Source organism: Physeter macrocephalus, chromosome 14, assembly GCF_002837175.3.
Source record: "Physeter macrocephalus isolate SW-GA chromosome 14, ASM283717v5, whole genome shotgun sequence".
NCBI lineage: Eukaryota > Metazoa > Chordata > Mammalia > Artiodactyla > Physeteridae > Physeter > Physeter macrocephalus.
In genome coordinates this window covers 130,881,386-130,908,553 of record NC_041227.1, presented here as the reverse complement: position 1 = coordinate 130,908,553, position 27,168 = coordinate 130,881,386, and the positions used below count along the sequence as shown (strand labels likewise).

Genomic DNA, 27,168 nt, shown 5'->3' with positions numbered 1-27,168 from the left:
ATAATATTTAATATTATAACAATAATAATTCTTTGTATGAACGATAAGAAAAATGATACAAAATAAGGTTTTCTTTTTTTATTACACTAACAGATTTAGAGGGGGCACAAAACATGGCAGGGGGGATTTCTGTGTAGCCCCTGTGGGGAACTTCCAAGGGAATTAAAACAAAAGGACAAACAAAAATTTGTTCCCAAGGGTATTTAGAGGCATGTTAAATCTACTGGCAAAAAACTAGAAATTAACCAATAGCTTGGAAAAGGCTAAGTAAACGCTTTAAAAGTTCAATTTAAACAGGAGTAAAGTAGAATGAATATCACCGGATGGATGTGTCAGTGTTTGAAAGGAGACAGCAGAAAGGGGGCTGAAAACCCAGCTTCAAATTACTATAACCCCTGATCTGATGAAGGTGATCTCAGGCTGACAGCATCCCAAGACCTGCAGGCCAGACGCAGCTTCAACTCCTGCCTGAGTGTCCAGCCTGCCAGCCCGCCCTACAGATTTCAGACTTGTCAAGCCCCACAGTCGTGTGAGCCAATTCCTCAAAAATCATCTCCCCGCTTCCCGCCCGCCCCTCCCCACAGTGCTCTCACTCTGTGTGTGTGTGTGTGTGTGTGTGTGTGTGTGTGTGTGTATGTTCTAACGACTCTGAAGAACCCTGACGGACACACTGCTAAACACGCCACAACTGTCAGGACAGCTCCGCACGACAAAGACAAAAGAAAAAAAAAAAGGAACTAACATGTATACACATGCTAATAATAAAATGAAAAAGGACACAGGTTTGTTCAAAGAGTTGACTATTTTTCATCTTGATAGCTATTACTTTTTTCTTTTACTACTTTGATGTTAAGTTTTATTATGACCATTAATCACATAAATAAATGGAAGTATCCCTAAAGAAAAGAGAGAAAATTGTGGTAAAGAGTTTAAATTTCCCACAAACTACGTACGTTGTTTTTCCATTTGTACTTTAACACTATGGACTGAACACTAGGAAAGCTACTTACTTCTCAAAGCCTCCACATTTTCACCTTTCTTTCTGTATGTCTTCTGAATACCACTGATTCTGAAAAACACCATTTTCTACTTTATAAGTATTTAAAGTAATCTATAAGTATGTGTTTCTATGTATAATATTTTTAATCAAAGCTGTCATATTTAACGGGAATAATAATAAAGTATCTTCCTACTAAAACAATAAACCAAGGAAATCTGACAATAATAATAAAAGTATTTTAAAGAAACTACAAGAGAAACGCCTAGTATTCCTCTCCATCTTAAGTGTTATTCATTCATTTTTCATGATAAACCAAATTCTAAAAAGAAACTGAAACATTTGCCTCAAGCAATTTATAGACTTCTTATTTCACATTTGATTCTTTTCTGTTTGTAATTAATCGATACTTGTTTAGCAGTTAAGGGAGATTAAAAACCAAGTGCTATTTCACATCAGCACTTGTCTATAAATGTGAAGCGATTCTCTCCTTCCACTTTAAATGTTTTACATAATTTTTGAAGGAATGAATGGTCTGTTCACCAGTTTAAATTTTACTCTTCAGAAGGCAGACCACCAGCCCACTGACTGCATCTTAAATATCTAACTCTCCCTTGCTTTTATACATTTTTCTTAAATTTAAAAAATACAAATTATACTCCACTTTTTCTTTCACTTTTATTTCTTTCCTCGGTCTCATTATTTTTTTAATTTGGTTTTGACTGAACTAGCAAGGAACAGTAATGAATTTCTTTCATTCTCAGAAATTAAGTTGATGTGACAAGTTAATTATGTCACAATTTCTAAGGGTCTATGAAATTAACAGAGCACAATTTAGCATGGTGTATATCTCAGACAATGTAGCCTGAATAAAAATAGAAAGTTAATGTTTATTCCGTTTTAATCTACATAATGAGGAAACTTTAAAATAGCTTAATTTTATAAATACTAGGTTTTATTACTTTTAAAAATTTCTATTCAAACATAAAATTTCAAACCTAGCAGCAACCTTATTCTAAATGGCTGCAAAGAAAATAAAAACTTAAAAGAGAATTAGCCCTTAATACTGTTTTTTAAAAAATCATGAAATCTCCAAAGATACCATACTTACATGCATTACTTAAAAGATAGGATTTAAATGTGGCATGTTCCATGAGCAGTTCTTAGACCTAAACTGTCAAAGATTAAATCATACCTTATGGCTTCTTTTCCTTTAAATTCTGAAGAAACAGGCTCAACAATTTCACTAAAACTAATATTCCCGCTAACATTGCCCTCTGATAACTCCTTATAATTTCTTCTGCTCTTTGACCAATATGATGGCTTTAAAAAATAAAACGATGATCTCCGTAAACCAAATTCTCCTGAAAACAAAACAAAAAACTGAGTTATCCTAAAAAATTTTTTCTGAAAACTAGTTATTAAATCATAAAGGCAGTCTGTGAAACCTAAGACAATCTAGATCTAAAGTTTAGACATAAAATACTAAATCAATAGTGTGTGAAAAATAAAAGTTTTACTGACAAATAACTCTTGTCCATGAACAGTTGCAGAGTTGCTGAGAGTCTAGGGAACGTAAATGTAAGCAAAGTACATTTTCTGCCCTACAGAAACTTACATCATTATGACTACATGTACATACTAAACAGCTAAAACACAACGTACAGCATGAGGCATGCCACGCACAGTGCTAATAAGAGTTCAGAAGAGGGAAAGTTTACATCTGGATGGTCTGAAGGCTTGAATGAGTATCATCTTAGTCTTTGAAAACAGACAGTATCCAGAAGAGTTGATATTGTTCATAAAGAAGACGTTTTAGAACTAGGAGAATAACACGGCCACCAGGACCGACACAGGAGACTTGGATCTGACTGCCCACACAGCATGTATGTATTTTCTCCCTTTCACCCCAAGGAACCGACACTCCCCGTCCTTTCTAACATCCACTCCTCCTCTAGATGACCGCATGTTTCAAAGGGATCTGACCCCAACTACAGAGAGATCCCGGGGGACCTAATGAGCCCCTGGCAGGCTCTGGTGACTGCTACCACTCCAGCCACAAGCAGGTGCCAACCAGGCAGGAGCAAAGGGTTTACTGGGGGAAGGCTCCCTCTCCCTCCCCCTCTCCCTCCCACTCTGGATGGGAACAAAGAAGCACAACCCCGTGCAGCCAGGAGGAGAGCAAACCCGCCAGACTGAGACAGAGAGGCAAGAACACGGAGAAAGTGGGTCCCTGATGACACAGCTGAGCAAGTCCAACTGACCTGGAGTCCATCCTATCTTTGGACTTTAAAATAAAACTCTTGACTTCCTTCTTGTTTAAGACAATTAAAGAGGTTCTCTGTTATGGGTAGCTAAAAATAATATAATGGATACACTGCAGATGTGTTTAAATAGATAAATAGGACCGTGTGGATGGATGTAAAATACAATACAGAGGGGGACAGTGGCTAAGAAGTGACTAAATACATAAAAGCAGTGTGGAGGAAATTAACATATAACAAGTTTCGACTTGATTCACCAGGCTGTGCCCACCCAGCAAGGTGTCTGAGCAGGTGATTAGCTTGATTAGAGGGAATGGTGAGGTTCTTAGACAGACGTGAGGTAGGCAGTTAGATGGAAGCTGCCACAACGGTCTAGACTAGCAAAGCCCACCACGGCTTCCTGCAACGACAGAGACACCCTCATCTGTGCTCGGCAGTGTGGTGACTAACAGCCAGGCGTGGCTACTGAGCACTTGGCACGTGGCTTGCGCTACTGAGAAGGAACTGTTAGTTTATTTAGTTCTAAGTAATTCAAGTTTTAAAAGCCACACGTGTCTTTCCATATAAGACTGCAGGTCTAGCCCACAGACAAAATGAATGAGGAACTCGGGGGGAAAAGGAAAGGGGGTGTTGGTTATTTAGTAATATTTTGAATCTGCACAAGTTTGCTATAGGTGCAGGATAAGGGACGTGGGGAATGGGAGGAGTTACCAGATTACTCCATGGTGTCGGACATTATAGGGTAAAATAACAAAACACTTTAGCCAAAAAGATGGACGTGGGGAAGGACTGAGTTAAGAAGTTCAATTAGGGACTTAAGGCTTTCAAAACAAACTGATCTCTTTTCACCCACAATCTCCTTACATTCACTAGCAGTTAATGCATGAGGTACAAAATATACTTATTTAAAATTAAATTAAAAGCTGTAACAGTGAATACGACTTAGTTGGAAAAAAAAATGTTTAATTAAGTTAACCTTATGTGGGCAAAGAAACCTAAATATCTTTACCGTAAAATCCAATAACTACCTGCATACCTGGAATGACTTGATCAAGATAGACAGCCAGAAGGACATAGAATATGCTGTTAAGGGTCAGCATGATAACAGTAATAATTAGAGGATATGGCCCTTCAGTCAAATTAGAAAATAAAGCACCTTCATTAAAATCTTCTAAATGCATGACCTGAAAAACAGAAACACCAACTTTATTATATAAAAATGATAAAATATTTTATCATTTTATAAAATAGCTAACACTATTTAGAGTTTCTCATAATATCCAGAGTCAGTAAACTGGGCCTTTTAACAGATTAAACAGTCTACCAAATTAGTAACATGAATTTATAAAGAAAACAATAAACTTGACCAAACCATGAGTTTATTACAGCAACCCCTTTCAACCATGTTTTCAATGCTGTGCTTCTAAAACTAGTATACATCTATTCTTGGGGCATATACAATAATTCTAATGCTACGACTATCAAATGAAATAAAAACTAATGCAAACAAAAGGGTTATGGTCCACAGAGAAGTCAGACAAATTAAGTATTAGAGGATAAACTTATGGTCAGCACCTTTCAACACTGAAAAGGGAGAAGGTACTATAATTAATTAACACAGCTATTAAATTATTCATAGTAGATAAACGTGATAGAGCAGAAGGGAAGCAATAGGGACTGAGGCCTCGCTTAGGTCTCAGCCCTGCCATTAAGTAAACAGACTTTAATTATGCTGCTCTGGATTTCGGTCTCCTCATCTGTGAAATGAAGGTGAATTCAGTGACATTCAAAGTCCCTCCCACTCAACAAAAACCTATGACGCTATAATTCTACCTTCCTAAGGGGACTCAGTGGACTCTCAAAACATGTAATAACAGCTCTTAGGTCTCAAATAATTAAAATTCGTTTAACTCAATATTCATAAACAAGCAAAGTCTCACAAACCAGAAGTCTATCCAGCCAACATGAATAATCTCTTGTATTAAGTAATTACATTTTTTCTTTACACATCAAGCAAATTTGTGTTCTAATACATAAAACAGTTTCTTATAAGAATTTTCCCCCTTAGAACCTGAGTGCCCCGTAAAGACTAATAAAAATCAAATTTATAAATCTAAATACTATTTAGGTAAAGATAATCTCTTGAATGCTGGACCTATAAAATCCACAAGGTACTACTTTCACTACTACAGTCAAGAAAAATTTGTCCTGCTTCACACACAATTTTCTCCCAGGCGCACATGCGAGATAAATTTACAATAGGGGGCAATAAAACCAGGCCACAGAGCAATCTAGATTACCTGACGCATAAACCAATGACTTCTAACAAATGGAGTTACTGCAATGAAACAGAGTATTGAGATACACTACAGTGAAAAGTGGAGAACTTATTTATAAACAGGTCATATAAATAAAAAAACTTTAAAAATGGAGAAAATATAAATGAAACCAATATAAAATGTACTCCAATATTCAAATATCATTCCTTTTTCATGTTGAAAATTTTAAATAATTTTTTTTGCAAACTAAGGGCAGTATTCATGGTAGTATAATATGCTGCATGGAAGTGGAGAGAAAAGAAAATATTTAGTGAAAGCAAGATATGTATATGACCTACCTGTGCAATACCAATCAAAAAAGTACACTGACAGAAGGGACTTAAAAGCCACACTAAAGATTTGGGAAAACTTTCCATGAGGACTATCAAAAGGCCAACAAATCCAAAAGCCACAGTGACTAAAAATTCAACTATTCCCACATGTTTTGATTTTTTAAAAAGAGGCGTCAGCATTAAAGCAAAAAATACCTGTAAGATATAAATATTAAGGTTAAAGCACTGTTCATATACACTGGTATGAAAACAAAATTAAATTTTCCTTGTGAAAGAACAAGTTATTTTCATTAGAAAATACATTCATTAAAATACAATTAATTTCTAAAGGCCATGGTGAGATATTTAATTTTCATACAAATAGTGCTCTACATTAAAAATTTAAACCGACAAATATTAAAAACTGCATTTTATCTATGTAATAGGCAAACATGATCACCTCAGCACTGTAGAAACCATAAACCACCGTGAGTTTCTGCAGTTAAGATATGGACAAATATGAACAAAACAGTATGTCAACAAGATTTTACACAGAGCCCATCTTTTCAACTTCACGTGTTGACAAGAAACAGAGCCAGTTAGAAACCAGGCAATTATACAGAGGAGCATATCAGTTATTTGTAAATTATCATGTTAAAGAGCAGGAATGGGACTTCCCTGGTGGCGCAGTGGTTAGGAGTCCCCCTGCCAATGCAGGGGACACGGGTTCAAGCCCTGGTCCGGGAAGATCCCACATGCCACAGAGCAGCTAAGCCCGTGTGCCACAACTACTGAGCCTGTGCTCCAGAGCCCACGAGTCACAGCTACTGAGCCCGTGCACCACAACTACTGAGCCTGCGCGCCTAGAGCCCGTGCTCTGCAACAAGAGAAGCCACCGCAATGAGAAGCCCGCACGCCACAACTAGAGAAAGTCCGCGCATAGCAACAGAGACCCAATGCAGCCAAAAATAAATAAATAAATAAATGTTTAAAAAAAAGAGCAGGGGTGATAGTCAAAATATTTAACAACGGATACAGCAGGGGCACATAAGCCAATCAGAATGGAAACTGGGACCACTTAAAACAAAAGCTTGTCATGAACTTCCAACATTTAACCAAACTACTGAATGGAAATCAACACTGTCAAAGAGCTACATTTACAAAGATATATCTTTACACGACATCATCCTGTAACATAAATTAACTTGAAACAGTCAGGATCTCATAAAAACAAAGGAATAAAAAGTCTAGTACCGGACAATCTTAATGGTGTATAATAAGCACAATTAAATGAAGATAGTGAAAGACAGACACAGAGGAACTGTATGTGGAATACATCATATGAAAACAAGTTAAATTTAAACTTGTTTAAACTTGAGAAGATTCTGTAACTTTTCTAAAAATATGGAGGCACAATGATACAACTCATGTATCAGTAGCCTAGTAACAATCTTGTCTTTCATGGGAGATCGACTGTAATTAAACTAAACAGTAAGACTTTATTAATCAATTTTTTTTTTTTTTTTTTTTTTGTGCTACGCGTGCCTCTCACTGTTGTGGCCTCTCCCGTTGCGGAGCACAGGCTCCGGACGCGCAGGCCCAGCGGCCATGGCTCACGGGCCCAGCCGCTCCGCGGCATGTGGGATCTTCCCGGACCGGGGCACGAACCCGTGTCCCCTGCATCGGCAGGCGGACTCTCAACCACTGCGCCACCAGGGAAGCACTAATCAAATATTTTGACAGTTCTTTATTTCCATTTCAAATGAGAGTACTTACTGATGATAAGCCATACAGGAAAAAAAGTAGAAATATCACAAAGCAGCTACTTTGAGGGAATAAAGAAGAAGCTGTTGCAATGACTGCCATGAGAAGGGACATGAGAAAAATCAAACTTGTATACAGAAGGACCCAAGAGAGCCTGCAATGGGAACACAGATACATTTATGGCTAAAGATATAGGCTTTAACAATTAAAAAAAAAAACAAACATTTTAAACAAAACTTCAGCTTTATTTTAGCCATTTTATTCTTAAAATTAAGCCAATCTCTTCATTTCTTTGTATGCTCATCTATTGAAAATTAAAGCTCTCACACGTAATTAAAAATACAGTATTGGTTAAGTTGTCAAGTTGTCGGTAAAAGTATCATATGACACAGAGATAAAATGGTGACTATCTTTCCAAGAGTCAAAAAAAAAAACTGTACAGATTTATAGCAATTCATGATTAATTTAAATCTAAAACCCTCAAAAGTTCAACAATGCACAATACTTCTGATTTTCTTAAAATACGAAAGAGTTTAATGACTGACAGTTTTCTTTATGGTACATGCAACAAACTGATGGCTTTTGGTACTTTAGACAGTAGAGGTTACCTTGCTAATCGACAACATAATTACTACAGGAACACAATGTGAGATCAGGAAGATCAACAATGGATTCACTACAGCACTCAAAATTTATCCTCAAAATCAGAGCTCAGTGAAATCACCACAGTATTTAGTTTCATTTTATTTTCATTTTTCAAGTTAGCAGATAATTTAATGTATGCTATCATAAAATCACCAAAATAGGGCTAAAAGATATCTGAACTACCAAAACTAAAACCATTATTTTACAGAGGCAAAACTGAGGCACTGAGAAACTGACTGCCTACATTCTTCCAGCTACTGTTACCTCACAGAATACTTTAAAAACCAACGCATCTCAAAAACCAATCACTAGTAAAACGACAGGAGAAAAAAAATGAGCAAAGATTGCTATGTCATACAGAATGACCCCATTACGTAAAGTGTTTTAACTGTTGCATTGAGCTAAATGGAATAAAATGGTCTACAATAACGACTCACATGCAACAGTATTAACTTTCCCCCCCAAAATGAGGTCAAAATAATGTTGTTATTACATAGTGGAAAAAGTAAGAAAAATACACCTAGAATTATTTATAAAAATGCATGCCTCTATAAAATTATCATTGTATAAAAATGCTAATGTGCTCATTTGTGAACTTTTTTCATTTGTTTCTCTAGAAATTATTTGCATATTATCATCGTAAAAAATTCACAAAAATAACTTTCTCCAGGGGAAAGAAAGCCCATATACTACATACACAAACTTCTGTCATTTTGATTACATTTTAATAACATGTATATGCTATGATACCTGAGGAGGACTGTAACAGGCGATTAATTTCTAACTTTCCAAAATCTCCAATTTTCTATACACTGAAATATACATTGAAATACGTGGAGCACGCCTCATCAGTTCAAACAAAATATGACATAATATTTAAATATATAATATCCACATGAGCTTTCCAAAGCTCACCTCCCTTATGTTAAAACAAGCCAATCAATTGCTGAAGCATTTTGATTGGTCTCAAACTCCAAGACAAAGGCAATAACTGTGAGAAAACAGGATCAGCACCTCATCAAGTCAGGTGAAAAACAACACTACAATTCTGAAGATTTGTATACTTATACGATTATTAATCACACTGAATAACAAAGTTTTAATAACATACCAAAAGGCAGTGTCATGCAGTCCCATTATCTTTAAAAACTCTTTTAACTTCTTCTCTTTTTCTGCTGCGATATGAATTGCCAAAAAGTATCCAAAAGGTGAAAATGCTATAACTAGGTATATTAAAATTACTCCTCGGGGAAAGGTATCTATTTCCACAACAGCAGTTTCTCCCATAAGGACAGCCTTAGTTGGCTCCAGCTCCTTCCAAAAAGAAACATTGGTCTTCAACTGTAATTAGAAAATGTAAATACATTCAATTAATTTAGTTCTGATAGTAGCCCCTAAAATATTGTGACAGTTATACCCCCAAATTTAATCAATAACCTCGTACAAATACCATCCTCAAAAAGCTACACACCAGAAATAAAGTGATTGGCCCCAGCATCATGATACCTATAGAAAACTGCTTTTACTCATTCTGGAAGCATGTCATAAAGTTTAAAGTCTGAAGTTGGGAAGTATATAAATTTTTATTAAATAATTTGTCAAAGAAAATAAAACTGCACATTATCATCTTTAGCTGACAATTATATGCATCTTAATAAAAACATGCATTTATAAAATTGAGGAATTAAGGAATGATTACTCGTACTATGAAAGAATGACTCTTTTTGAAATGTTCTTTTAGATAGTAAGTCCTTCTATTGTTTTAAAATCTATATATATGGGCTTCCCTGGTGGCGCAGTGGTTGAGAGTCCGCCTGCCGATGCAGGGGACACGGGTTCGTGCCCCGGTCTGGGAGGATCCCACATGCCGCGGAGCGGCTGGGCCCGTGAGCTATGGCCGCTGGGCCTGCGCATCCGGAGCCTGTGCTCCGCAACGGGAGAGGCCACAGCAGTGAGAGGCCCGTGTACCGGAAAAAAAATAAATAAATAAAAATAAAAAATAAAATAAAATCTATATATGCAGCATGCATATAGACAGAATAATAAAACTAGTTATGCCACACGATACACTTCTACTTAACAGTCAAATGAATGGCTAAAATGAGATCTGCTCTACCTGTTCATCCAGTATGGTTTGGGTTGTGGACAGCTAAGGTCTTTGGCCGAAACACAAATAAGTACTTTTTTAACACTGTCAATGTGATATGCCCTATATTTCATGGTCATTACCTTAATCTTCTGTGTTACTGAATACTGTATCTACAATACATTTATACCACGTTGTGAGAGTTTATAAGACAATTCTATATATATCACCTCATATGGTTCTAACAACAACGCAGTCAAATAAAGCATTATTTTTGTAGTCATTTTACTACATAGCAGTCTAACAACTAACAGAGACAGGTCTCCTATTCAAGGTCCCCTGTTCATTTCTGGTAAAATGTGAAACACTGGATCAGGTCTAAGCACGTGTTTAGAACGTAAATGCAACATTTATATGCAATCTTAGTGGCAGCACAGTATTAAAATACAGAACTGGGAGCCCAAAAGTGATAGTCTGAATTAGCTTTGCCACTAATTAACTGAGTTTTGGAAAGTCACTTATAACTTTCCTCTGCTTCAGGTGCACATATAAAATGCAGACAATAACAGCACCCTTTAACACAGGGGTGATAAAGATTAAATGGGTTGATCTTAGTACATAACTTAGAAATAATGTTTGGCAAACAAGTGATAAATGTTTGTTAAATAAGAAATAAAATCTACCACTGTGATTAAGATAAAGATACCTTCTTTAAACTAAGTTATTCTTATTCAAGGGAAAAAGTCTGCAAATGTAGACCTTTCATAAATATTATCTACAGTCAGCACAGATACGATAATACTGGTATACAGAATGCTGAATCACATGCTTAGAAACCATCAAATAAGGTGGGTTTCAAAAAAATTAAGTCAGAAAATATGACTTCTCCCTTATCTTTTGCCATAAAGGAGTTGTATTAAGTTACGTATTTTGTACATTTGACAGCAGTCAAATGAACTCCTATGGTAAAGACTTAGGGGATGATTGGTAAAATACAATTTGACTCTATTTTTCTTCCTTTTTTCATATTTACCTGTATAATGGCAGCATCTATCGAGGCCTGTAAAACTGTGAACCCTGAGGACCAGTACTGAACAGCCTCACATGATTCTGAACAGCCAGCTATGGAGAAAAAAATGTGAGACATAAGATTCTGCAATATACAAGTGTTTTCTTTAAAGGCAGCACACGTGGGGTTACCAAAGTAATATAATTAATCAATCTCTACAGGACCAAAGAAAATAAGCAATGGCCCTCCAAAGGCAAACAAAATCTATCACGTTCCTTATTGTTTACTTCAAATTTTTGAAATTAAAGAGTTACAAGTGTTAGGATACTGAATCGTAAATGAATACAAATGGAAAGAAAGAAATTAATGGTAAACATAGTTATTCAAAATAAATCAGTCTTCCGTTTTAAGGCAAGCCATTCTACAATGACTTATCAGCTTTAAAGATCTTCCAGATGCAAGGGCAAGTCCAGGTGAACAGCACAGAAAAAAAGAAAAATTCTACAAGGGCTTTGCGGAATCAAGTCACAAATACAGTACTTAACAGTGACTTTAACATTAGTCAATAAATGTTTGTGGTTGATAATTATCTTTTCAGAGGTTTAGGCATTGGAGGCTGTTTTCCACATTTCCAACATAAAACTAATAAAGTTTATTGGTGGAAGACCTTGAGATTTTAAAGGTATGTGCCGTACCACATATGAAAACAATTACATGGAGAAAAGGACAGACCTAGAATGTCATATAATTCAAGATAAAATTTCGTTTTGTCACTGTAAACAATATAAATGTATTAAAATTAAAGTGGATGTTACACAAATTATACTTCATATGATATATATAGATGTAGATAGATAAATATACACATATTTTTATGCTACAGTTGACAGTCTTCTTATCTGAATAACTATTATTTAAAATGCCAACGGCGGACACCATCAAATTTTGCATATGAGCTAAGAGCAGCAAAAATGGGAATTTAATTTATTTTCATTGATTATTTAGGGCCATTTACCTCTTGAATCCATATAAACAGAAGATACTGGAATCATATCAGGAAAAAAACGGAGTTCATAGGACATGAAGTCGTTGAAAACCACACCTACAAAGTTGCTGGACTTAGAAAGACTGGCTGTTAGCAATTCTTTTTCACTTGTATATTCTTCGGTAATTATGACTATAAAATATTATAACAATTTAGTTAGCTTACAAATTTGAATAGTTTATTGTAATACAATACACCAAATTTAACATTATATTTGATGAATGTAATATTTTATAAGCACTTGTGTGATGCTCTAACTTCTTAGAAAATGAATTAAAAAAACCTAAAAAATGAATATTAAAATAGTGCAATTTTACAGACACCATTTCTTAGCTGTCATTTGATTACATAAATTATGTATGTGTCATGTAACACGTAAGTTATTAACATAATAAAATAGATCATCTACTTTATATGCAATATATGTAGTTCACTTATCTATGTCAAAGTAAAACCATACAAATAACTCCTTGATAAATGAGTGGATATTTTATTTTCAAATATTCCTTCTTATAAAGAAAATTCCATAAGCCTTCCTCAGAAACTAAATATGTATTTTAGTAACTATGACACTCTCTTCTTTGACTAAAAGTTGCCATTTAAACCCAATACTGCTTGTTCCTTTCTTAGAAGATACATGGAAAAATACTGTAATCATCATTCAGCTCTTTTCACATCAATAATCTAAATTTTTAAACATTTTCTTGAAGTTTTATTTACAAGCAAGCAGTCTTCACTACAGGAGGTTCAGAACATGTCATGAAATGGGAAAAAACCCGTAGGATCAGTACTTAACTTTACTACTTATTAGCTATGTGAGAACAGGTAAGCAATTTAACTCCCTGAACTTTAGTATCCTCACCCACAATACCTAGCTGATCACAAGGGTTGTTAATATCAAATGTAGTTACAGACATGAAAATGCTTTGTAAATTATAAAGTATTACTTAAATGTTAATTCTCATGATTTTCCAGACCTTGAAGGTGTACATGGAACTCCAGGATTGATCTGAAGAAAGAGGGTGTTAATTCAACATCCTACCAGTTATGTTACCATGTATGTATGTACAATCTCACGTTCAGAGTTCTGCCATTAAAAAGACAGAACTTTAAAAAAAAAAATCTACAAACATTTCTACTATTCTGGCATCTAAGTTAATACACACTGACTTGGATTTCTTTAGCGTATATACTTTTTTCCTACTCAGAATTACCAATGAATTTCATTCTCAACATTTCTGATGCGTTCTTCTTAGCTGACATGCTAAATTCTTATGGCTAGCACGCTGCTTATGCTTAACATGATAAACCAACAAATGTATTCTATACTAGTAAGATAAAAATATTAAATGGTAATACACCAGAAAGAAACCACTGGGGAAAAAGCTATTTGGCTCATGGTTGTATAAACATCTTCTATTCAGTGACACATTATCCAATAATGTGTGACACACACTAGAAGTCAATTACAACTAACAATCCTACATGATGGAAGATAACAGGTTATTTTCTTATTTTCTACAATTCAGCATTTCATTAAATCAATCATCCTGGCATCAGCATTACTGTCTTTACCATGTATTTCTAGTTTCTTAATAGTTACGTGAGTCAGAATCAAAACGAAATATTCCTTCAAATCTTTTATACTATACAAATATGCTTATTTTATAAATGGTCTATGAATTAAATATAAAATATTAAAACATAAAATATGCTTCCTATTACCAAGACTACAAATTAAAGTTTCACAAGAATCATAAAGCAGCAGAATTAAATGATGTTAGTATTTCTATAAAACTATGTTTTGGTGAAAGGACATGTATCTAAATGTTAAGAATGGTATTTACTCAATAAAGCAAACAGCAAAATACTGAAGGGGCTTTCTGTAAGAGACAGAATACACATGCAAGCTCACAATACCGTTAGGTAGGTGATCAGTAGAAACCTTCTGCATGATGTCTCTTGTAATATTAGTCACTGGTGTAAATCCAAGAATTACGTTAGAGAGGATAGATTTGTCCATGGGGTTAAGTTCCATGTCAGGCACTTCTTCATATTTCTTATTTGGATGCATCATGCTAATTAATATTAACCAAAATAAAAAAAATAGTGGAAAAAGAATTTCCTATAATAAAGGAGACAAACAAAATGATTACAAAGTATAACAATGGCAGCAAAAATCATCAAGATTTCTATAAATATAACTAATACTAACAAAAAACATGAGGAACTTGGGTCTCCTTTCTTAAGTACAAAAAATAAAAGCAATTCTATCCTAAAAGAAGTGCTGTGCTGAACCTAACCCTACGGCGTATGAATTTTTCCTTTACATTCAATTTTACTAAAATATTTTAAAATTCAAGTCACCATAATACATTTAAATGACATAAAAGCTAACATTTAAACATCTTAGATTACTAATATAAAATATAATAATTAATTTACTCATACATGACTTTATTTAAAGTAACTTACCAAACATCTGTAATAGGGATCACCATAAAAATGTCTTTATTCAAGTCTGAATTAAAACTCATGCTTTAATTACAGCTAGGTTTCTACTACTAAAATTATACTCAATTATCTTCAGTAGTCAACTTTAATAGGGATGAACTCTTTATTGTTTCATCTTGCTGTTTAATTGTTCTGCTGGAGAAGATCAACAATACCATTCCACCCTTTAAAATCACTATTAACTGGTTAGCCAGAGTTCTTACTTTCTGTCACCTTTTAAAGTAAGGTATGCTAAATAAATAAATAATAAAGTAATGTATGCTTGTGGGAACAAATATGTGACATAATTTTAGTAATTATGGGCAATTCAATCCAGAGTCCAAAAGATGGCCGGCCATAAGGAATAAACTGTGGAATAATGTTCCATGAAGTTATTTGCAGAATTTATTTTTCATTCCATGAAACGGGAAATGCATGCCTCAAGGTTCAAAATCAAGCACTGATATTAGAAATTAACTAAATTTAGACATCGTTATTAAAATTTTTGACATTCAGAAAACATGGGATAATTTAGGTATTTTTCTGAGGCCAACACAAGTTTTTACAAGCAAATTAAAGGAACCTAAGAATATAAAATGATAAAAATGTATCCAGCAAAACAAACCATCTTTTAAAGATGGAACATATTAATGCAAAATAAACTGCAATAAGACATAATGGTCATTTAACTTACCTGAACGCTACTTTTTTTAGTCCTGCATTTAACTAGGTAATTCTTCAGTAGGAGTGTTCTGGTCTGTCTCCAAACTCCAACTTCCCTAATTGCAGTAGCCATGTTTTCTGGGTTAGTTTACTAAAGAAAGGAGATTGGAAAAAAAGAAATTGGAACCACACAGTCAAGTATATGCCATTTCTAATGTCAAAGACAGACAGATGTTTCAGCCTCAGGCTAGACAGTTCAGCATACTCCACACTGTCTCTCCTACCCGGACGGAATGCATGGAACGGCAATGTGAAGATTCTGAAAAGTAAACAGTAGCATGTGAAACAAGGGGGAACCGGAATTCCACTCTTTCTCTTCCAGTGTCCTCTAAACTGAACGCGCTGGAAGCAGGCGCTGGGACACAGAGAAAGCTCCGGAGGAAGCTCTCTAGTTCTAGCTCGGTAGGGAACAGAAGTCTGCTCACGGAGAACGGGGAAACACCCAGTCTTGTATTCTTTTCTACATTCTCCTGTGCCCTTGTCCCCAGGCAACCCCGTTTACAGCAGTGTCAGACTGCAGCGATGCAAGCTGAACCCAGCCAAACTCTCTCCTCTGAGTGGCGCTTCTTCCACAAGGGTCGGGGGACAAAGCCCGCCTCTTTCTGCTCTGCCGCCTTCCAGCCACAGGGCCCTGAATGCGGCACATGCAGTCGCCGAAGTGTGTGGCCCAGCGGGGCAGGAAAACCCTAGCTTGGCGGCTGGAAGATGGAAAAGAGGAGCCACAGGGAATCAAAACGTAGCAGGGAGAGCAAATGAAAAGAGGAGCTCAGGGAAGCAATGCAATGAAGTTGTTTATTAGCTCCAGGACTAACACCCAATCTGGGTGAACGTGGATCTAATCCTACTCTGTGCACCAAACACTTGAGGAACTGAATTCACAGACAGACCACTGCCCAGATCCAGATGGGTCACTGGGCGGCACACAAGGACAGATCCAAACTGCACTGCAAAGGCTTCTGAAAACTAAACCGAAATTAGAACAACAGTGCAGAGAATGTGGGCAGAAACTGAAGACCTGAACCTAACCAGGTGGACAGCACGCTGAAAGAAGACCTCAGTGCTCTCTACGGGATGAAAACAAAACCTGCAGTCTCACACAACCCAAAATGACTCCGGTAATGAAGCATGTGAAAAATGTCAACTCTACCCACAGGTGCCACTGCCAAGATGACACAGATTTTGAAATTATCTGACGAAAACTTTAAAGCAGCTATTTAAAAAGTGCTCCAGCAAACAATGGCAAGAAAACATTCATTTCATTCTTGAAAACAATGAAAGTGTCAGCAAAGAAACAAGATATCAAGCAGCACCAAATAGTAATTTTAGAACAGAAAAACACAGCAACAAATAAACCAAATCCATAGAATGGGTTCAAAAACAGAATGGAGACAACAGAAAAAGTCAGTAAACTTGATAGATCCAGAGAAGCTACTCAATCTGAACAAAAGGGAGAAAAGAGGTTTTGTTGTTGTTTCTTTAACAATTAACAGTAGCTCAGAGAACTGTGCGACAATAACAAACGGTCTAACATTCAAACGATCAGAGACCCAGAAAGAGAGAAGTGTGTTAATGCTGGAAAACATAGTTACAGAATTACTGGCTGAAAACTTCCCAGATTTGGCCAGAGATGAAACACCTAAGAGTTTCAAGAAGCTTGATGAAACCCAAACAGGATAAATCAAAGGAAATCCACACTCAAACACACCGTGATTAAACTGCTAAAACTTAAAGACAGTGAAAAATCTTGAAAGCAGCCAGAGAATAACCACTGCATCACCTACAGGAATATTGCTATGAATGAGAGCAAATTTCTCATAAGAAACTCCGTGGCTAAACTGGGTACTCATACACTGCTGTCGGGACTGCGAAGTGGTTTAGCTGCTGAGGAAAACAGTTTGGCAGTTCCCCAAAAGTTAAACAGAGTTCCTACATGATCCCACTATTCCATGGGGACTCAAACAAGTGCACGTTCACGCAGGGTCATAACTGCCAAGACGCAGAAACAGCCCAAATGGCTACCAACAGACGAAGGGAAAAACAAATTGTGGTGTATACACACAATGATTTACTATTTACCGTAAAGAGGAATGCAGTACTGATACATGCTACAACGTGGATGAACCTCCAAAACATTACGTTAAGTGAAAGAAGCCAGACACAAAAGGTCAAAGAGGATTCCATTTATATGAAATTTCCAGAATACATAAATCCACAGAAATGGAATGCAGACTGGTAGTGGCCAGAGGAGAAGGGGAGAAAGTGCTTAATGAGTACAGGGTTTCACTTTGGAGTGACGGAAACAAATTTCACCTCGGTATACTTTTTGAGCTGTATGACCTAAATCACTGCATCACAGGCCCAGTAGCCCTCTTCCAGGCTAAGCTGACCCTCTGGAGGCCCCTTGGGCCCCTTCTGCGAGTGGACCTCTGTTGGAGCCACATCGCAGGTCTTCGAAGGTTATATGCAAGCAGAAGCCAGCCTGGCCGGGCCCCCGCGTGCACTCTCCGTGGTCCCTACTCCAATTGGCTCGGCCCTGTCACCTAAAAAGGTATCGAGAGGGCAGCTTAGAGGAGACACCAAAAAAGTCCCGCTAAGCCTTCTTCAGAGCGATACTTGTTCCTTGTTTTATATAAACCTATTTGATGGCAGCCACTGGTGTGACCCCCTCTACAACAACAGTCTGTTCCAAGCTGGCTGACCGTCTCCACCTGGATAAAAAAGCAGGCAACTTTTTAGAGGCAGCTTGTCTTACCCCCCAAAAGGCAATATACATAATTAAAGTTTGGATCAAATATACATCCTCTTTATATGTACAGAAGAGAGCTTTTTCTTAAATTTAACGATGAGATTTAGACAACTTTCACTCCCTCTGCGCGTTTTTCCATTTTCTCAATTTTCTCATCAATATGTGTTCCTTATATGGTGGGGGGGAAAGTAATCACACAATTAGACATACTGTAAAAATATTAAATGAGTAAATTAAAAAGAGCAAAATTGCGGCAGCCAAGAAAGGAGGATACACTCAAAATAAATTCTTCCAACAGCCTCATTCCTGTTATATCAGATCCTGCAATGAGTTGGTGATCATCTCTAGGCCGATGAAAGAAAGGAAGAAAGGAAGGAGGGAAGGAGGGCAGGAGGGCAGGAGCGAGGGTGGAAGGTAGAGAGAGGCAGACCGATCACACTCATTCGAGGATGATTTACTACGAAACATAGAAACACTGACCAATTTAACAGCAAGAACATTCTCAAGTTATCTGCCAAAACACATTGATTTAGTGGGAGCCACTGAATTAGTCATTCAAATTGAACGCTGCATGCTTGATGCTTCATTTTTAGAAAACAGGCCCCTCCTAAAGCAGCTGATGGACTCGCAGCATTCTTCCTTCCTTTGAGAGCTGCTCCCTGAACTCAGGGTTGAGTCTTTAACAGCCTTGCCTGAAGCCCACGAACCTGTGCACACAGCCCGCCATCCCACCAGACACACCACGACTACCATCACCACGACCACCTCTGAGCGGCAGCATTTACGTTTTCTCCGGGCAGAGTGGAATTTTTAACTAAGAGACCCAGAGACTGGGACTCATGGAAACAGTTAGAGTAATAGAAGCATTTAAGTAAGTTCATACATTCTCGGTACTAAGCCTTCCCCTAAGGTTTGATACCTACTGTGCCCAAAACCTGATTCTTCTTCCTTGGACTATGTGAAATGCCCTATTATCTACCCAGTATATTTTATTTTCACTTAAGCTGGCCAGATCAGTTTCTATTTCTCGCATCAAAGAACTCAACCAGTGTAACGGTATAATGTGTTCTTAACTCCATGGTTAGAAAACTCCGAAGGATAACAGCGGTTTTCGAAGTGAAGTGTGTCAGGGACAAAGGGAAATGTTAAAGACCCACATGCCTCCCTGCCTACTAAGCGTACAATTCCACTGATGCTAACGGGAGTGAGTGCAGGCCCGATGAAAAGTGGAAAACCACTGACGTAGTTTTTAAAGCAGCTTCAAAGCAATATTAACAGGGAAATGTCTCTGCAGAAGATGACATACAGTGACTAATCAAAGGCGTCACTTCAGTGTCTATTCAGCCTCAGTTCTGTCCTTTCTTCCAAAGCACAAAATCCCTTCTGAAGGAAGCAAAAGGTGTTTTCATGCTGTTTTCCTTTTGCCCCTGAGCCCTATTCTAGGTGGATTTTTCTTCCTCATCATTTTTCCTCGGCCAGAATGTCTTCTGTCTCAGCGCAGAAAGAATTCAGGGAGAGGCACAGTGAGAGGGGAGGAAGAGTCTGTTAATACAGGACGCTTGTGAGAGATACAAGCCCACAGGCGAGGGAGTGCTGCCCTGAGGACTCAGCGGGCTACACTGTTATAAGCAAAGGAAAAGTGGGGAGGGGGGAAAAGACCACCTTCTTTTTCATTCTTCAAGTCTTCCGCTATTAACTCCTCCTACATAGTGGGCGGGGGAGTTTTTGACCCCATACGGCCCAACCGGGATTGTCATGGCGCTATGGAAATGAGCAAAACGGCGGTACTGTTACACATACTATGATACTGCAAATTATTCCAGGTTTCGGTATAATGTCACCTTTCCCCGATAGCTCTGCTCTTAGTGCATGCAGACATGTAAGCCCCTTCTCAAGGGTCATTAACTTGCCGACTTCCCTGGGCAGGAGGTGGGTCTCATGCCACCACTGTTTTATTGTTTGGGGGCATGTCTCGTGCTTCCACTGCTTGGTTCTGTTGCTAAGCAAGCCTGCTTTCTTGAGTGATTGTTAACTTACAGGGTCTCCCATACTTTTTCTTTATTTATGATCCCCTAGTGGGATTAACTATTTAATTACCTACTTTGTCTCCCTACTCTGTCCCTGTCAGAATGACCAAAAGAATAAACACACATAAAGCTGAAAATGGTGCCTGGAACATGGTAAGTAATTACACATGTTGATCACTACTGTCTATAAAAGTAGTATAACTAATATCCTCAAGGGATATCACACTCATGAAACAAGGACAAAGCAATTAAGAGAAAGCTGCTAGAGAATCTGGAAATGGAACAGACAGATAGAAAGAAAATTCTTGCTAGCGGGGGTGAATGCCAAATCGGTGAGTTAGAATGAAGACTGAGTCAAGAAAATTCCCCCAGAATGGATGGCCAAAGGACAGAGGGAAGAAAATGATGACCAGAAAGTATGAACTCTGTTATGAAGTATATAGATGAATCAGTGTTATGACTCACCTTCTTATATTCATAAGCTCCAGTCTAATCATGTGAAAAATGTTAAATTTCAATAACCTTGAACTTCCATCTACTCAAATTATTAAAACAAAAACATCTTAAAGAAGAAAAATCAATTCACCGCTTGTTTTCTTCAAGAAAGTAAACACCCGGTTTGGGCGTTTGAAAACTAAAATGAAACATTCTTAACATCGATTCTTCATTAACTTTCAATGTTCACCTAACCAGTAACTTCAAAGCTGCAGACAGGTTATTATAGACTGACAACAATGAACCTATCTGCCCACTGGGCACCCACAACCCACAGAGTCTAAGCAGGTGCAATGTGCAAAGGGCCACGGGGAATAAACCAGGCGAGGATGGCTCTGCATCACGACGTGAAGCACTAGCTACTGTAAAAGGCTCCCTGCAAACCACAGGTGCTGAGGGAAATACTGTGCTGCTTCTTCAAGTGCTGAGACCACAGTGTCTCTGAGAATTAATGTTTGTCCTTTGGGAGGAGACAGAAGGAAAAAGAAAAGAGGGGAGCCTGCACCTCCCACTGGTGGGGTGATCATAAAGTCCCCTCTGCTCCCCCCCGCCCCACACGGCTTTGCAGGGTAGGGAGGGGGGACTGGGGATGGAGGAAGGATATGGGAAGGCAGTGCTTTCTATACTGAAGACCTCTGCCAAAGATAAAGAGACGGTGTCTGAGCTGAAACCAAGCCCTATGGGTGGGGCAGTGAGGTTTCCTGAAAGAAAGGTGTAAATCCACCCCGCAGAGGTGACATGAAAGTGGCTCTTCTGACTCAAGTGCACAGCTGAAAACGGGGCTGCAAAGTTAGAAACGAGGCACGGCCAGCAAGGGGACATCTGTAAAAAGTTTAACTCGTCCTGTGCCTTTTCCTGGACCAAAAGAAAACCCATATTTAGCATAAAGCTCTAAATTTCCTCTTTGTACACTGTAATTCCCCTTAATTATCCCAAACGTTATAGCCTTATGGGGTGAGATTCAAAACGACAAAAGGAAAAGGCAGAAAAGGATGCTTGGCCTGCCCCTCATCTAATATTGGCTGTAAGTGGGAAGAGAATCATACAGTCAACATCCAGGAGGAGTTTACTCACAAGTAGCAGAGTTCACACAAGCCCAGGGCATTGTAAATAGAGACGACCAGACAACCGTAAAAAAGCAGCTTTTTGAGTAGACAACACATGTAAGACCTCTTTTGCAACGTATATTAGAAGATGACCCTTGAAAGCACAAGTTAACAACTTAAGTACAATAAAACTTCTAATGGCATATTTTTAACAAATCGTTACTCTTTGGAAAACTTGTAATACTTGATACAGTTCCAAAGTCTTATCAAGGCAGTACCTTTAAAACTCTTTAACAAAGCCAATTCTTAACTGCTCAAGAACTATGACAAAGACATAGAAATAAGGGTACAAAACTATTTTTAAGAATCTTTAAAGTTTCTTTCCATTGCTCCACAGCATATCTGGCGCATCTGTTAAGTTTGTTATAGAGCTTTAAATAATAATTAGTTTTATACACCTAGTATCACTAAAGGTTTAATTAAATATTTAACTTTCTGCTGGAGGAAGGAGGGAACAAAAAGTGCTCACTGAACTGAGAAAGCACCTTGAGACCGAAAAAGAAAACGAGGCAGGCAGCTCCACATCCTCAATGGATCAGTTTATTACAGGGTAACTTACTCACAGGGCGGGCTCAGGATCTGGGGACAACGACCTGCACGCAGCTGCACTCCATACCGGCGGGGGCCACCAAGACAACTTTAGAGTTAACCTAGGGTGTGGAGGCAGGTGCTTGGAGACCGGACGTGTACTCCTAAGTCAAAATTCATGAATGGGTAACTAGTCTCATGGGTGCCGGAAATATATATCATCATTGTTTGGGGACTAACGGAGCACAGAGGCCACCTGATCCTAATGATTATTAAAACAGTTTCTATTAACTGCAAAGCCTTGACAACAGAGAAGTGACTTACTGCACAGTTCAGTCCTGGGTAGGGTGGGTGAAAGGACAGGATAAACTGTAGGAGCCCAGGATGGCGTCAGTAATGCTAACAGCCATACATCCATACTTTTCCTAGATAAAAATAATTCACATTAAATCTAATAAATTGCAAGAAAACTGAAAGCCCACTAAAGCCCATCTTCCTTTTCTAATGCATTAATAGCTGACTTAAAGACTAAATTTACATAACCCCAAATTCAGTAACAGAAATTCACTACTGTATTAAGGAAACACTGATTACTATATGTGCTATGAAATATATTTCACTTTTCTCAAAGCAGTAAAAATGTGCATGAGCTTTAGAAATAACTGTCAGAAAAAATTATCTAGAATGTATTAATTTTAGTTCTGAGAGGAACAAATTAGGATCATATCCTATAAAACAAAGGAATTGAGCCATCCGAATGTTCACAGCCATCCTGGCAAAAGATGTGGTCAGTCACCTTAGCAAGTTTGAAAAGATTCTTGGAAAGGATCTTAGCTGAAAGTGTCCCCAACAGACGACTATTAGAGGTGACTTCTGATCCACCCAAGCAGAGCTGATTATTATTCCTTTGTTCCAATAAATAAACTGTAATTGCAGTTACCATACTGTGTCATAATGATTTGTTTACATCTTAATCTTGAACTTGACCATGAAATCCGTGACAAAAAAGACTGCCTTCTTATCTTTGCTTCTTTACCACCCATGGTAATACTAAAACCGGTATCATCTTACCGCAAGTTCCTTTATCCAGACTTGCTGAGAGTCTTTATAGATCAAAGGTCTGTAACGGAGGCCGAGGGGGTTAAATCCAGCCCACAGCCTGTTTTGTACAGCCCAGTAGTTAGGAATGTTTTTCACATTTTTAAATGGGGGGGAAAAAAAAGAATAACAGTATTTTGTGACATGTAAAAATTATAGGAAACTCAAATCTCGAGTCTAGAAATAAAGTGTTCTTGGAGCAGAGCCATGCTCAGTTGTTTCTGTGCTGCCTGGGACTGCTTTGTGCTACAACGGCAGAGTTCAGTAATCAAGACAGAGACCATGTGGTCCACAAAAGCTAAAACATCTACCCTCTGGCTCTTCACAGAAAAAGCTTGCTGACCACCGTTACAGACAAAAGGAGGAAGAAAGAAGAAAAGTGGCAGAGTCATTAAACATTTCCTGAGGGATTTATGCACCAAACTGTTTTTTTAAAAAAAAACGAAACAGTTAGACACTGTCACTGACTTTGCAGACAGATAAAATCTAATATAATGTGATAAGTGCAACTGGGGGAAAGAGTCTGGGAAAGAGTGGAATGCAAATTCCAGGCAGGGAAAAAGAATGGAAGAACTAGACTCCCCAGAGGGGCCTGACTTGTGTAAAGAACAGGGAAACGTGCAATGAGGCAGAGGCTCGGGCAAAGTGAACTGGGGCAAAAATGGCAGGTGTACCCTCTAGATGACACTGTTAGGACAGGCCCTGGAAACAGGCTGTCAAATGCCTTGTATGCAAAATTAGACTAGACATCTTTATTTTGTGTACCCGTACTTCCTTGACTGCACTTTTCATACCTAAGAATAACTGTTTAATTGCCTGGCGATCCCATATTTCACTAGTCCTTTCACTCTCCTAACCCCCAAGCCCCCAAAGCTTCCACCCACAGCATCGCCCTCAAATGATGACCTTGATCCCCACTTCACTGAGAAACTGAGGCCATCAGGAGAAATTTCCAAAACGTTCCACTACCCCTTCTATCCACCTACCTACAGCCGCATCAGAGGTAATGTTATACATTTCAACAAGGTGCCATTTCGGCCTAAACCGAAGATTTTGTCTCCACTAGAACTCTGAGAGATAAAAGCTAAATGGAATCTGGTACCAACGATACCTTTAAGATTTATTTTTTAGAAGAAGAGGTTAAGAACATCTTTGGCAGATGACTTGAAAGAAGTTCCTGCCCAGCTACACACATCACTGGCTTCTCAATTAATAAAACAAAAGCACTATCGGGACACCTCCCTGGTGGTGCAGTGGTTAAGAATCCACCTCCCAATGCAGGGGATGCGGGTTCAATCCCTGGTCAGGGAAGTAGATCCCACATGCATGCCACAACTAAGAGTTTGCATGTCACAACTAAGGAGCATGCGTGCCGCAACTAAAGGAGCTGGTGAGCTGCAACTAAGGAGCCCGCCTACCTCAACTAAGACCAGGCACAACCAGAAATAAATTAAAAGAAAAAAAAAGGCACTATTAAAATCAAACCTTTTACAGGAATTCTATGGTGGTCCAGTGGTTAGGACTCAGCACTCTCACTGCCGAGGGCCAGGTTCAATCCCTGGTCGGAGAACTAAGATCTCGCGAGCAGGGCAGCACAGTCAAAAAAAGAAATCAAGCCTTTTAACTTAACAGGGAATAAATTATAAATGTTCTCTTCTTCTCTAGTGTTTTAAAATGTACTGAAGGTAGTATAATAATAAAAGAAAATAATAACTGTCAATACGATTTAACCTAAATTTTATGACAGTATTTCTTGCTGAATGGGAAAATAATGCAACGGTACCCACATGACAGGTTATCCAATATCTTTTCTTATATATAACAGGTTCCTAAAAACTTGTGCTTAAAACTATTCTAGGCCGTTTAATTCACACACTAGCAAAGATTCCAATTTATGAGAATACTAAGAAATTCTTTTATGCAATCACCTTCTCAAGCTCAAGGGCAGAGATTACAAATCGTATTCATCTTGGCATTCTTGGCACATAGCTTAGCATCTAGAATATAAAAGACACTCAGATAAACCTGTAATGTATTAATAAACTTGCTTTGACCCTGAATGCAAGATTTCCCTATACTGAATCCTGTTTGAAGGAAAATACACTTAAACAGCACATATTCCAGGATTAATGCCTTACTAGTTAGATTTTAACCCAAATAACCCCAAGAGCCCTAACTGTCCTAATAATGTACTCTTGTACGGAGTCTTCCCTAAAAATATGTAACATCGCTCTCTGGATAGAAGCAAAATATAGGGCAACAAGGACGAGAATTTAGAGTCTGGCATCCCTGGGCTGGAAGCTCAGCCCTTTTGGCTAGTCGGGACCGAAATAAGTGACTTAACTTTTTTGGGAGGCGTTTTCCACATCTGCCCAATAGAGTAAGACGCCTCCGACCTCCAAAGGATGCTGGCAAGACTGAATGAGCTAATACTGAACCTGGCTCACGGGTGGGAGTCCAACATACACTCCTTTTCTCCCCTTCTGTTCCTGCACAACGTCCTCGATGGAAAGTAAACGTGATTTGCCTTTAGTCTTTCAGACTTATTAACTTAGAAACGTCTGTCCAAGCCTTGGGAGCCCAGGAGCAACCCTCCCGCAGCTATTAGCGCCGGCAGCCTCCCGAGCTTCCGCGTCTGCTGTAGTATCAATACTTCCACGCCTGGAGCCTTGCGTTTCAGGAACCAGGGCATTTCCCCCCAAACCGTGCCCCGAGCTCTGCGCATCTCTCCCGAACTCCTCCTAACGCGCGGAGTGAGCAGCAGCCCGAAGCTCCCAAGGGAACCCGCGCTCGGGGCCAGGTGTTCAGAGGGAATTTCCTTCCCAACATCTCCGCCCTCGGCAACGGCGCCCTGGGGGTGGAGACCACCCCGGCCAACCCAAGGCGGGGGTCCCGCGGCGACCCCGGCATCCGCACCCCGACACCCCGGGGGCGAACAGCAGCCTCCATCTCCGCCCTCGGCAACGGCGCCCTGGGGGTGGAGACCACCCCGGCCAACCCAAGGCGGGGGTCCCGCGGCGACCCCGGCATCCGCACCCCGACACCCCGGGGGCGAACAGCATCCTCCTCCACAGGACGCGCCGCAACCGCGCTCCCCCCGACCTCGGGGACCCTCCTGCCCCCACAGCCGCCGGCTCGGCCCCCTCCGGGCCCCGCTGTACTCCGCGCCCCAGACCCCCCGGCCGCACCCACCGCCCCTCCCCCGCCGGCCGCCCCTCCTCGACCCCTCACCCCCTCCCAGGGGTGACAGCCCCCCCCGGCGGGCCTCACACCCCGCAGCCCTGGGCGACCGCGTCACCTCAGGGCCGGGCCGCAGCGCCGACCGGCCGGGACGCGCGGGATCTGCGGGGACCACAGCTCGGAACAGTGTCCGAGAGGGCGCCCGCGCGCGCGCGCGCGCGCCCCTGACGCCACAGGACAGCGAGGGGAGGGGCGGAGAGGGGAGGGCGCGGCGCCGGAAGCCGCGCTCCGCCCCGCGCAGGACGCACCTGAGGGCGGGGCACCCCGAGGACGCAGCCCGCGGACGGGCGCGCTCCCGCCGCTCGGCCCCGC

At 39.3% G+C, this 27,168-nt stretch overlaps 1 protein-coding gene across 1 annotated transcript in view; it reads right to left on the bottom strand.

The window, feature by feature from the left end:
* The window catches only part of ABCA5 (ATP binding cassette subfamily A member 5), a 67,506-nt gene extending 40,485 nt beyond the window's left edge, over nt 1-27,021 (bottom strand). Inside the window, exons 1-13 of the mRNA XM_024130193.3 lie at nt 26,915-27,021; nt 25,545-25,613; nt 22,843-22,943; nt 15,588-15,707; nt 14,321-14,525; nt 12,371-12,532; nt 11,380-11,468; nt 9,372-9,601; nt 7,628-7,769; nt 5,879-6,067; nt 4,298-4,445; nt 2,193-2,361; nt 1,011-1,069 (exon numbers count right to left, since the gene is read on the bottom strand). Of these exons, the coding sequence (XP_023985961.1) occupies nt 1,011-1,069; nt 2,193-2,361; nt 4,298-4,445; nt 5,879-6,067; nt 7,628-7,769; nt 9,372-9,601; nt 11,380-11,468; nt 12,371-12,532; nt 14,321-14,525; nt 15,588-15,689 (1,495 nt within the window). The 5' untranslated portion in view covers nt 15,690-15,707; nt 22,843-22,943; nt 25,545-25,613; nt 26,915-27,021. The remainder of the gene's footprint in view (nt 1-1,010; nt 1,070-2,192; nt 2,362-4,297; nt 4,446-5,878; nt 6,068-7,627; nt 7,770-9,371; nt 9,602-11,379; nt 11,469-12,370; nt 12,533-14,320; nt 14,526-15,587; nt 15,708-22,842; nt 22,944-25,544; nt 25,614-26,914) is intronic.
* Between the last annotated feature and the right edge of the window lie 147 nt (nt 27,022-27,168).